This window comes from Suricata suricatta, chromosome 15 (genome assembly GCF_006229205.1).
Source record: "Suricata suricatta isolate VVHF042 chromosome 15, meerkat_22Aug2017_6uvM2_HiC, whole genome shotgun sequence".
Lineage (NCBI taxonomy): Eukaryota > Metazoa > Chordata > Mammalia > Carnivora > Herpestidae > Suricata > Suricata suricatta.
The window spans coordinates 42,045,813-42,058,313 of record NC_043714.1 but is presented as its reverse complement, the minus strand read 5'-3'; the positions used below and the strand labels follow the sequence as shown (position 1 = coordinate 42,058,313).

The 12,501-nt window shown below is 36.1% G+C and overlaps 1 protein-coding gene across 2 annotated transcripts in view; it reads left to right on the top strand.

The window, feature by feature from the left end:
• STK3 (serine/threonine kinase 3) overlaps positions 1-12,501 on the top strand; it is a 255,658-nt gene that overhangs the window by 141,248 nt on the left and 101,909 nt on the right. For both annotated transcript variants that reach the window (XM_029923871.1, XM_029923870.1), the window contains exon 8: positions 5,257-5,382. In XM_029923871.1, the coding sequence (XP_029779731.1) occupies positions 5,257-5,382 (126 nt within the window). The remainder of the gene's footprint in view (positions 1-5,256; positions 5,383-12,501) is intronic.

The following is a 12,501-nucleotide window of genomic DNA, read 5'->3' as shown; positions in this document are numbered from 1 at the left end:
CAGAGAAGGACAGAAACCATATGTTTGCACTCATAGGTCTAGCAGGAAAACAAGAGAGACCTAACGGAGAACCAGGGGGAGCGGAGGAGGGAGAGAGAGTTGGGGAGAGAGAGGGATGCAAAACTTGAGAGACTATTGAATGCTGAGAATGAACTGAGGGTTGAGGGGGAAGGGCGAGGGGGTGAAAAGAGGTGGTGGTGATGGTGGAGGGCACTTACGGGGAAGAGCACTGGGTGTTGTATGGAAAACAATTTGACAATAAAATATTATGGAGAAAAAATAAAAAAATAAAAATAAAAATAAAATAAGAAAAAAAAAAGGAGGCTTTATTTTTTTATCTGCCTTGACAATTAATGCAGTTAGATGCAATTTAACATTTTTGATAAATACTTGAGTCTTTATTTTCCCAACAGAATTGGCTTAGACCTCTAAGCTAATAATCAATTGATATTTGGAAAATAATTCTTAATATTTGGAAAATCATTCTTTTTTGATCCAGCAGTTACACTTCTAGAAATTCATTCTATAGAAAAGTTTAACCATGACTGACATACCTTATGTGTAGAAGTATTCATAGTACATTGTAATGACAGAAGATGAGAAACAATGTAAATATCTGCCAACAAGTTGGGGGCAATCCAAGATCCACTGAGAGGAGTCTTTGGCAGAATATATACATCTACACATACATATATATGTATGTCATTGTAATTTATTATAATATATTATTATATTCATTATAATATCCAATCATATATACCCACTAATATTTTCTATTGACATATAATCAATAATATTATATAATAATTAAATATTTATTATAATGTCTCATATATAAATGTGCGTGTGTGTGTGTGTGTGTGTGTGTGTGTGTGTGTTTGTGCGTGCACCAATGCTTATAGTGGAGTAGATCTGGAAAAATAATTAAGAAACTGATCTTCATAATAGGTAACTGTATGGCTAAGAAGCAGGAGTGGGATGGAGACATACATTTTGATCAATGCTCTTTTCGAGCCTTTTGAGTCCTTTGTTATATGCAGATATTGCCTTTCAAGAATTAATTAATTGAAACTTTTATGTTGAGATATGTCAGCATTTTAGAGGAATTCTGAGCACATAAATCAATCGATTTTGTTATCATATTGAGTATCTAAATTATTCAGCCCTGAGAAGACCAGAAAGAAGAGGGGGGAAAAGCAAAACAGAAGAAGTGGGACAGGTAGCACAAAAAATGATTGTGAAAATAAATCCAAATATATCTGGTAACTGATATTTTGGATAATGTAACCACTTTATCTTTGCAGTCTTTCTCCCATTATCTCTTCTAATCTTAAGAAACTTTTTTTTCCCCATTTTGAGTAGCAGTTAAGAAATACTCTAGTATAATTCCCTAATTTTGTGGATGAAGGTCTTGAATCCCTAGAAGGCTAAATGACTCACTGAAGATCACACAGTGAAAGTGACTGTCATAAGTTTATTCCATTTGTTCTTTATATTATGTCCCTTATTAACATTAAATGACTTTTATCATGTACTGTTTTGGCCTTCAATTCTACTTTATTTGGATCATGCTATTGATATATTTTTATGTTTGAGCACTATTTTACTGCCTATCTTTGACTTTTAACCTGAATTTTTTTAATATGCCTCTTATAGAAACATGAGTTAGACTTATTATAAATATATATCATTTAGAAAATATGTAGCTGAATTTATCTTACAAAGTGTCTTTTAGTGCTTAACTACAATACTATTTAATAAATGGAAATTCAACCCATTTATTTACATCGATGTATCCTAATAAAATTTAAACCACAGTTGTTATATTTTACTTTGTCAACTTGTTTTCTCTGGTATTTGTAGTTATTATGTTGCTTTGCATTTTTTTATTTTGCCACCTGCTACTTTATTTTACTATTATAAATACTTTTTTTTTTTTTTTTGAGAAGAGAAAGAGGCCGAGGGAGAAAGAGGACACACTCAGTCAGCATGGAGCACGAGGTGGGGCTCGACCCACTTCCCTAGGATCATGACCTGAGCCAAAGTCAACAGTTGGATGCTCGATTGACTGAGCCATCCAGGCACCTCCTACTTTAAAAGACCCTTGAAAAATAGTCTTTAAAAATCAGCCGGGGTGCCTGAGTGGCTCAGTTGGTTGAGTGTCTGACTTTGGCTGAGGTCTTGATCTCATGGTTTGTGAGTTCGAGCCCCACATTGGGCTCTGCACTTACAGTGCTGAGCCTGCTTGCGATTCTCTTTCTCTTCCTGTCTCTCTCTGTCCTTCCCTGCTTACGCTTGTTCTCTCTGTCAAAATAAATAAGTAAAATTAAATCAGCCAGAGTTTGATAAGATTTCTCTTCTGACTCTCAATAATGTTCAGGTAATAAGGCCTGTTCTTCAGGTACCTTTTTAACTTTTTTAGCCAGTTCCTGTTTGTTGGTCAAAATCATGCCTGTGGCAGTTATGTAGAGAAAACATGAGTGCAAGTGAAATGAGATATGCTGAGATTTTGAGATTAAGAATTCTGAGCCCTGAAGAGTAATAGTAGCATAATACTGAAGTGACTTCATGAAAATAAAATTGAAGTAGATTGGATGAATCATATATGTACGTTGGCTTTTTTTTTTTTAAGATAAAACTGTGGTTTGCAGGATTGGCTAATAATTTTCCCTGAAAAGATAAAGTATAATATAATTTGAAATCTCTGTGCCTTTTTAAAGAAGAAAAACTTTACTGGTTCTCAGTGTTTTGTAGCGTTGGCCTTCTTCCACTTTGTTAATATTGGTCACTAAATCCTTCTTAAGTGTTTTTCTGTCAGATTCACTATTTCCCCTCATTTGTGGCAGCTACTTTTTAACTCATGTTCCTAATAATTCACATTTGTGTTGTTATAGTCTCTTCCTACTCTATTTCATGTCTAAATTCTACTGCAAGATTATGCTATCAAAGACATTCTTTTCCTTACATTGTTCTCTTGCTTATGCAGTTGAAGTGGCTCTCAGATAGAATCCACGTGTCTCATTCTAGGCATTTATCCTTCTCGTCCCACTATCTTCTGTATCTAAACTCACAGAACCCCGTTTCTGTAAGTGGTAGCTATGCAGACCTTCCTACTGTGTTCTAGCACACGTCTCCTGTCTTTGTGTGTGTGTGTGTGTGTTCCTATTGTTCATACTTGTCCTGCTCCCTACAATGGTCTGTTTCTTCTCTGTGAGGTGTCTGAGATCATCACATTACCTTTTCTTCTGCTTTTACATTTCTTAATCATACATCCTATAGGCTGTATCAAACCATCATGAATGCAATTTGTATATCACATGGTAATTTTCTGTATATTTCTATGTATATAATTTTCTATATATATATATTTATCTCTTACTTCTTACTCTAGATGTTAAGTTCCTTAAGAGCAAAGAACATGTCTTCAATTATTACTCTATTGGGACCTTTCCACAAGTGTTTCTCAACACTTTTGGAGAAGAACTGGGGTTCCTTCCTTCTTGTACCTCCAACATCCCCTGAGACATCATATTTGTCTGTTCTCCAGCTTTGTAGAAAGGGACAAAATCGGGAAAGAGTGCGTAAGGATCAAATCTGGGAGTGAAACACACCACGCGCACTCACTTTCCATTTATGAGAGCTTAGTCCCATAGTCACAGCCAGCTGAAAGGAGGAGGCTGAGAAATGTAGGATCTGGCTGGGTTGCGTAGGTCCAATCCCAACTCTGTTGTAATGGATGACTGGGAGTCTGCACCACAGTTATGTTAATAGCTCTTAATGTATCTGGCTTGGTTCTTGGTATCTTGGTTCTTTACCATCAATCCTAGCATTTCTGTAATCTGGCAAAATTCTTCTGTATAGTTCTCTCAAATGGTATGCTTACCATTTTATTTTATTTTTTAAAAATTCTCTTCTGAATGTCTACAGTTTCTTCTTTAGCACTGTTTTTTTCTCTTTAAGAATATTTTTGTTCTCTTGCTCTTTATTAAAATATCTACTGACATGTAATATGAAAATTACATTTTGAAACTGTATTGCTGCCTCAAAATAAGGTTATCTATCTAAAATTGTATTTGTAACCTTTTCCTCTACTTTCTCTTACACTCCTTCTTCCTTTCCCCAATAAAAAAGTCATTGAAATCCAAGGTCTATTCTGGTGGTTTCCCTTCTAGTTATCAGAAATGTAGCAAACTCAGATATTTTCACTAGATCAAGATGCTATAAAAAAAGAAGTTAAAAGGTGTTTTATACATAGTATAGAAGTGAGACCGTATTTATTTTCTGAAAAATATCTCCTTTATTACTGTTTCTCCATTGGAGCTGATTATATTAGTCAAAACATACTAAAGTAGAATATATGTAAAAGAAGTAACAAAATAGTGGCCCTCCTTTTCAACCACTGATTCTGGCTATCAGTTTATGAAAATTAATTAAAATTTGTATGTACTACCAAAATAATTTTATTTTCATATGTAATATCACCAATCTCTTATTTTTTTTGAGATTTTTAATTAAAAATTCTTTTTAAGTTTTTATTTAAATTCCAGTTAACATGCAGTGTAATACTAGTTTCGGGTGTATAATATAGTGATTCGACACTTCCATATAATACCCAGGGCTCAAAGTGCGCTCCTTGATCCCCATCAGCTGTTTAACCCATTGTCCCTCACCCACTTCCCCTCTGGCAATGATAATCACCAATCTGTTAAGAAATTGTTTATCTTTTCCACTATCTAATCTACACTTCCTTTGGACAATTTATATTTAAACACTTTTTTTTTAATGTTTATTTTTGAGAGAGAGGGAGACAGCGTGAGCAGGGGAGTGTCAGAAAGAGAGGGAGACACAGAATCTGAAACAGGCTCCAGGCTCTGAGCTGTCAGCCAGAGCCTGATGCAGAGTTCAAACTCCTGAACTGTGAGATCATGCCTGAGCTGAAGTCAGACACTTAACTGACTGAGCCACCCAGGCACCCCTAGACAATTATATTTTTAAGGGTAATGTAATGTGGTTTTATTAACAAGATTGCATATTTTGTGTGTGCTTTAACGATTTTCTAAAAACAAGTAAATGTAAAAACAAAACCTTTATTTCTAGAGCTGAAATACTCTTTTTTAATATATACATTTAATTCTAGTTGAAATGACAATTATTGAAGCCTATGATCCTGGTTAGCATTTATGTGGATTTTAACATATATTAGAGATAATTCAGAAAACTCTTTTAAAGTTATACCTTTGAATTTCACTTTTCCAGCATCCTTTTATCAAGAATGCAAAGCCTGTGTCAATTCTAAGGGACCTGATCACAGAAGCTATGGAGATCAAAGCTAAAAGACATGAAGAGCAACAGCGAGAACTGGAAGAGGAAGAAGAAAATTCGGTTCGTAATTACTCTCAAAAAGTTGATTTTTTTCTTCTGAGTCATTTTTCTATAAATTTGGGTTTTTTTCTTTAAATAATGTCAATAGCACTTATTTTATTATGCAAGGAGACATGTTTGTTTATTAAATTTCAAAGTATATTTTGTTTGTATCAAATATTTGGCATCCTTTTCTGATGTCTTAGGAATTAGTGACTAGTGGAATATAAGGTTGATATAATAGGCTTGTATAGTATCTAGTATTTAGATGACACTAACTCAGTGTCATGTTCGCTCAATTTTGTGTCATATCTTCTAGAACTTTCTTTTAACTGGCTATCAATTATGCTGTAGATAAAGAGTACCATAGTAGAAGACGGGCTACTAGAGAAAGCAGGAGGGCCATGTAAGAACCTATCATATTATACCAGTTTATCCCATTTACTTTACATTAATGCATCAGTGCATCTTAATAACAAAATAATTATGTATCTCATTTTATAATGTCTAATGCTTCTGTTCTTCACTAATGATATTTTTCTTGTTTCTAATTATACATTTTTTGTAGTTTAAGATCCAGAGATGAATACCTCTTAGTATTCAGATAGTTATAAAATTTCAAAGCACAAATATTTTATTTTCTTACCAATTGAAATGTTATTGATAATATCTGTATTTTCCCTCCCATAGACTTTTTTTTAATCTTACAGTTTTAATCTTCTGCAAATAGTATTGTTTTGCTAATTTACATTTAGTTTTAATTTCGGAGACTGGTGATCCAGTTTGGATTTGCCCAGGACAAGGACAAATATACATCTTTGCAGAGCTGATTTACAATCATTTTTTTAGATTTGCAACTACATCAGTGATTCATTTGGCAGTTATTGTGGACTGCCTGGTGAGACAGATGTTTTAAGTGTATCTTCCAGATCTAACATTTTAACTAATGAATTCACCATTCAGAATTGTAAATAATATCTTTATAAAGGTTTTTTAAATTTATTTATTTTGAGAGAGAGTGTGCATGAGTAGGGGAGGGACAGAGAGAGAAGGAGAGAGACAATCTCAAGCAGGCTCCGCACTGTGCAGAGCCCAAGGTGGGGCTTGACCTCAGTCCCCTCATGAGATCATGACCGGAGCCAGAAGGAAGTCATACACTTAACTGGTAGAGCCACCCAGTGTCTCAAGGTTGCTTTATTTTGTTGCTTTTTATTTTTATTCTTTGTAACTTTGGGATTGTGTCTTCATTCTACAAAGTTAAATAAACAATATGGAATGAGGTAAAGACCTTGGTTCTTGCTTTCAAAGGGCTATGGTTCCCACTCTGGGTTCCTGTATGATAATAGATACAGTTACCAATTTCTCTCCAGTTAACATTTGTAAATGTTAATTTTTTTCTAGATTATTTTTTGGTTTTAAAAGTACTTTTGTCATATATTATTTCATTTGATCTTTTCTAAAAGGAAGATTAGTCAGTATTATATATGCTATTATCCCTCTTTGCAGTTGAGTGAGATTAGGTTAGGAGAGAAGTGATTTATTAAATTTCATAAAGCTAATGAGGAGCCAAGAATCAAACTTGATCTTTTACTTGTAAGCTCCCATGTTCATTCACTAACATTTTATGCTCACTTTTTAATCAAATGTTTATTAGTACTTCAAAAATAAGCAACATTGGCTTATCAATGTTATACAATTTATGACAAGTTTATATTCACAAAAATGTCTGGCTTTTGCCCTTCTCTGGTGGTACCCATGCCTTTCTTTCCCCTTCTGTAAGCTTCTTATTAGTGCTGGGCTGGTGGACTGTCTTCACTTAGCTGTCAATAGACAGGTGATTGTTTTGCTTAGTTCTGTCTCTTGTACTTAATTATAGGCCAGTTTCCACTTTGGGTGGATAAGGGGCCATTGATTACTCCAGAACTTACCAGTTTTTACTGGTTTTAAAACCTTATTCAAGTCACTTTGGTTACTTTCTGCCACTTGATTAATCTCTTGCTTCACTATTTTCTTCTCCTCCACTGAGCTCCAGCACATTCATCTTCTTTCAATTATTAAAAAAATTTTTATGTGCCAGAAACCTTTCCTCCCTCTGCTTGGTTTCTCATTAGGTCACACTCAAGTGTTAGTGAGAACTGCCGTCAACTGAAGGCTTGACAAGAACTGGGGTTCTAAGGTAGCTCACTCAGGTGGCTGTCCGAGGGGCTGCTTCAGTTCCTCGTAGTGTGGACTCCCTGTAGGGCTACTTGAGCGTCTTCACAGCATGGAAACTGGTTTCTCTCAGAAGAAGCGACCCAAGAGAGATAACAGGGAGGAAATCTCAATGCATTTTATGACCTGCTCTTGGGAGTTGCACACTGTCCCGTCTGCCACATTCTATTTGTTAAGTTACCAGTCATGGACAATGGTGGAGTAGGGAACTCTAAGAATAGGTGCCTCCACAGAAATAGCCATTAAGCTGGAAAAAAAACCTGACAAATCAACTTTTTCAAAACACTGAAATCTAATAAAAAATTTACAGTAACTAGGGCAGTGCTTAATGAAGAAGGAGGCTGCTAAAATTTGGTAAAATGGTGTTATGGCATTTTTGCCTACATGCCTGTGATCTCCCATTTTATATTTGTTTTTCTTAAAAAAAATTTTTGTCTTCATGTTTATTTATTTTTGAGAGACAGAGCGTGAGCAGAGGAGGGGCAGAGAGCGAGGGAGACACAAAATCTGAAGCAGGCTCCAGACTCCTAGCTGTCAGCACAGAGCCCGATGTGGGGCTTGAACTCAGAAACTATGAGATCATGACCTGAGCTAAAGTCCGCCGCTTAACCAGCTGAGCCACCCAGGCGCTCCTTCCTCCATTTTGTAGCTCAGCAGCAGCTGTGGGAACAGTAATGGAGAGAGATGAGGGGAGAGCAGTAAGAAGCTTGTGCTCAAAAAATTGTGGCTTTGCATTTTGACCTGTTTGGTGGTTCCCTGAGGGACCAGCACAGAGGCTTGCCTTTGTTCTGGCCCCTTGAACTAGAGCAGCCTCCTGGATGGTGTCTGTAAAAAACATCTAAATTTAGTAGAGCTAATAAACAAGTTCAGTACAGTTGGAGGGTATAAGATCAACACACAAAAATCAGTTACGTTTTTATGTACCAGCAATAAGCAATGGAAAAAGAAAATTAAATAAACAGTTCTATTACCATAGCATCCAAAAGAATAAAATATTTGAGAATAAGTTTAAAAAATTTTTTGGATGTTTATTTTCTGAGACAGTGAGAGAGAGGCAGAACATGTGTGGGGAGGGGCAGAGAGAGAGGGAGCACAGAATCTGAAGCAAGCTACAGGCTCTGAGCTGTCATCACAGAGCCCAATGTATGGCTCGAACTCACAGACTGTGAGATCGTGACCTGAGCCGAAGTTAGATGCTTAACCGAGTGCGACACCCAGGTGCCTCACCTGAGAATAAATTTAAGCAAGGAGGTAAAAGACTTGTACAGTGAAAAGTACAAAACGTTGCTGAAAGAAATTAAAGAGTACCTAAGTCAGTGAAAGAATATCCCCTGTAAATGGTTTGGAAGACTTATTTCCCAAAGTGATTCACAGATTAATCCAATCCCTATCAAGTTATCAGTGGTCCTTTTTGCAAAATGGAAAACCCAGTCCTCAAATTCAAATGGACAAAGGGGACCCTAAATAGCTAAAACAGTATTGAAAAAGAACAAAGTTGGAATACTCACTTCCCAATTTCAAAACTTAGCATAATGCTGTAGTAATTAAATGTGATACTGGCATAAGAATAGACATATAGACCAATGGAATAGAGTTGAGAGTCCAGAAAAACCCATACATCTATGGCCAGTTGATTTTCAACTAAGGTATGGAGACTCTTCGGTGGAAAAAGAACAATCCCTTTAACAAATGGTAATGGGACAACTGGATAGCAATGTAAAAAAGTGAGCTTGGACCCATACCTCTCCTCATATACAAAGGCCATTTAACATAAGGTCTAGTTGGATGGATCAGCAAACTAAATATAAGAGCTAAATGTTAAAACACTTAGGAGAAAACAGAAGTAATCTACTTGACTTTGGATTTGGCAGTGGATTCTTAGATGACCAAATCATGAGTAATAAAGGAAAAAAATAGAAAAATTGAAATGTATGAAAATTTAAAACTCTATACATCAAAGGATATTATCAAGAAATGAAAAGATGTGCTATGAAATGGGAGAAAATATTTATAAACTATATATCTGATAAAGGTCTAGTATCCATGATATATAAAGAACTCTGGCAGCTCAACAACAAAAAAACCTAAATGAAAAATAAGGAAAGAATTTAAGTAGGTATTTCTCCAAAAATACTCAGATGGCCAATAAGCACATGAAACGAGGCTCAGCAACATTCTTCATTAGGGAAATGCAAGTCAAATCCCCACAATGAGGTATTACTTCACACTCATTAGGTGTGCTGTGATTAAACAAAAACTAGGAAAATAACAACTGTTGATAAGGATGTGGAGAAATTGGAACCCTCATACATTGGTGATGGAAATATAAAAGGGTACAGCTGCTGTTGAAAAGTTTGGTAGTTACTTAAAATGTTAGACATAGAATTGCCATATGATCTAGCAATTCTACTTCTAAGTATCTACCTAGAAGAATTGAAAACAGGTACTTAAGTAAATACTTGTACATGAATGTTGCCAGCACCGTTCACAGTAGACAAAAGAAGATTAATTGTGGTATATATATATACAATGGAGTAATATTTAGCCATAAAAAGAAATAAAATAGTGATACTTGCTACAGCATGTAAACCTTATACCAGGTGAAAGAAGCCAGACATAAGAAGTCATATTGTATAATATGAATTATCAGAAATAGGTAAATCTTTAGAGACAAAAATCAAATTAGTGCATGCCAGAGACTGGCCAGAGGGGGAGGGAGGTAAGGGGGATGGGGAATGATTGCCTGATAAGTGAAGTGTTGTCTTTTGGGGTGATGAAAATATTTTGATACCTGATCAAGGTAATGGTTGCACAACCTTGTGAATGCACTAAATGTCACTGATTATATGCTGTAAGATAACTTTATGTTACTTAAAGTTCACCTCCATTAAAAAATAAAAACCAGTCACTATGTCTGCCCACACTTAATCAGAGAAGTAGACCCTACCTTTTCAGGGAGAATTTCAAAGAATTTATAGACATGTTTTAAAACTAATACAAACTGTCCTACGGCAGCAAATTATTTGCATCCTTTCCCCAGGTGGAATATACTCACTACTTCTTAATAATTGTCTCTTCTTCCACTCTGAGTGTTATCCCTTTATATTATCAGCTCCCAGTTTAGTATTTTGTCTTCTGGATCACATTTGGAAAGAGATGAGAATCCTACAGTCTAGTTCATCTCAGTTTGAAGACTTGTAAACTAAAAATTAGTTATGTGCCCCCCACATCCCCCAAATACAATGGTGGATCAGGCGTAAGATCATCACTATAGACAGTTGTTTTCAAAAGAGTGAGGACAGGAGGCACCATAGTCAGCAGTCCATGGCAATTTTGGAATCCAGCCAAGAAAGTGTTAGAAGTTCCTTGATTATTTCACTTCTATTCAATTCAGTTTCTCTGTGACTCTTTGCTGTGCCCTGAGTTCTTGCTTCTACGCTCTGTGTCATTCTTCCTTTTTCATGGAAGCTGGCACGTATTTTGAACTAAATTATTTTCTAAGCCTCTTCCTGCCTGTAGAAGTTTGAGAGTCCAGAGTCCTCTTTTCATTTTGTACTGTCTCTGTCCTAGTGAGACCATGCTGGTGGCATTTCTGCCAAAAAAATTTTGGGGGCATCCTATAAATCTTATTGTGGCTCACTCCATTAGAACAGGCAACACCCCTACATTTGGCTGAAATAATTGCTTCTTTGCTGTGGGCTCTCCTAAGGCTGCTGTGGGACAGTGAAAAGCCCTTTTATGTATTTAGCTCTCTGAAGTGTTAGGAAAGGATTTTACAGTCACCTATGCAGCCTGATTTTTAGACAGTATTTTCTGAAGGTGCCTTGGATGTGATGTTTTCTTAGAAGCTTTTTTCACAATTACAGCATTGTTTGCTGTCTGTATAGGCTGGGGATTTATTAAACCAGCAAGTCCTGTTTCCTTTTTTAGTTACTCTTTATTAAGCTCTTCTCCTTGTACATTTTGTTATAAGCAGTAAAAAACAAAAAAAGTCAGGCTTAAACACTTTGCCTAGAAACCTCCTTAACTAGATGGTAAACCCAGTTTAATGTGTATGTTTTACTTCCCTGGTTACTCTAGATGACAGTCTCCTAAATTTTCTGCCACCGTATAATAATATCCTTTCTTCAAGCTTCCAGACTTTTATCTTCCCTTCCTCATTAATGGTGGTGTCTTCTAACAGTTTTCCATGGCTCTGCAGGCTGTCTCTAATAGTCTCGTCAAAGTATTTCCAGCTTCTACTGACTGTCCTGCTCCAAAACCATCCCATCGGTGTCGGTATACGCTACTGAGTCCTTTCCACAGTCAAGGTGAGGGAGGTTAGGTTCCACCTTGCGAGGGGAGTAGTGTCAAAATATTGTGGACAAATTAAAAATCACATCAGGTTTTTAATTTTTTTTCAAATAATCCTTTATTATTTGGAACCTATCTAGCATGTCTGAGTAAAACTATTACACTCTTTTTTTGTTGTTTTTAATTAGAATTACAAGAAAATATTTAAAGTCTTAACAGAGTACTATTTTGAACAGTATTCACGTGCTTTGCTTCAGATTATGTTCTCAGGCAGTGGCTTCCATCTTGAGATCATCTGTCAGTTTTCCCCCTACAGTGCATACATGCATACAAGAACAGTGAGATGCACTGAACGGATCTGAATTCTTCCTTTGCAGGTGAAAGTGTATTGCTATATTGCCAGCAGTTTTAGCAAATTTTTATTTTAACTTTTTTAAAAAATAGTTTATTGTTAAATTGGTTTCCATACAATACCCAGTGCTCTTCCTCACAAGTGCCCTCCTCCGTCACCAACACCTCTTTTCCCCCCTCCCCTGCCTTCAACCCTCAGTTCATTTTCAGTATTCAATAGTCTCTCAAGTTTTGCGTCCCTCTCTCTCCCCAACTCTTTCCCTCTTCCCCTCTCCCTGGTCCTCC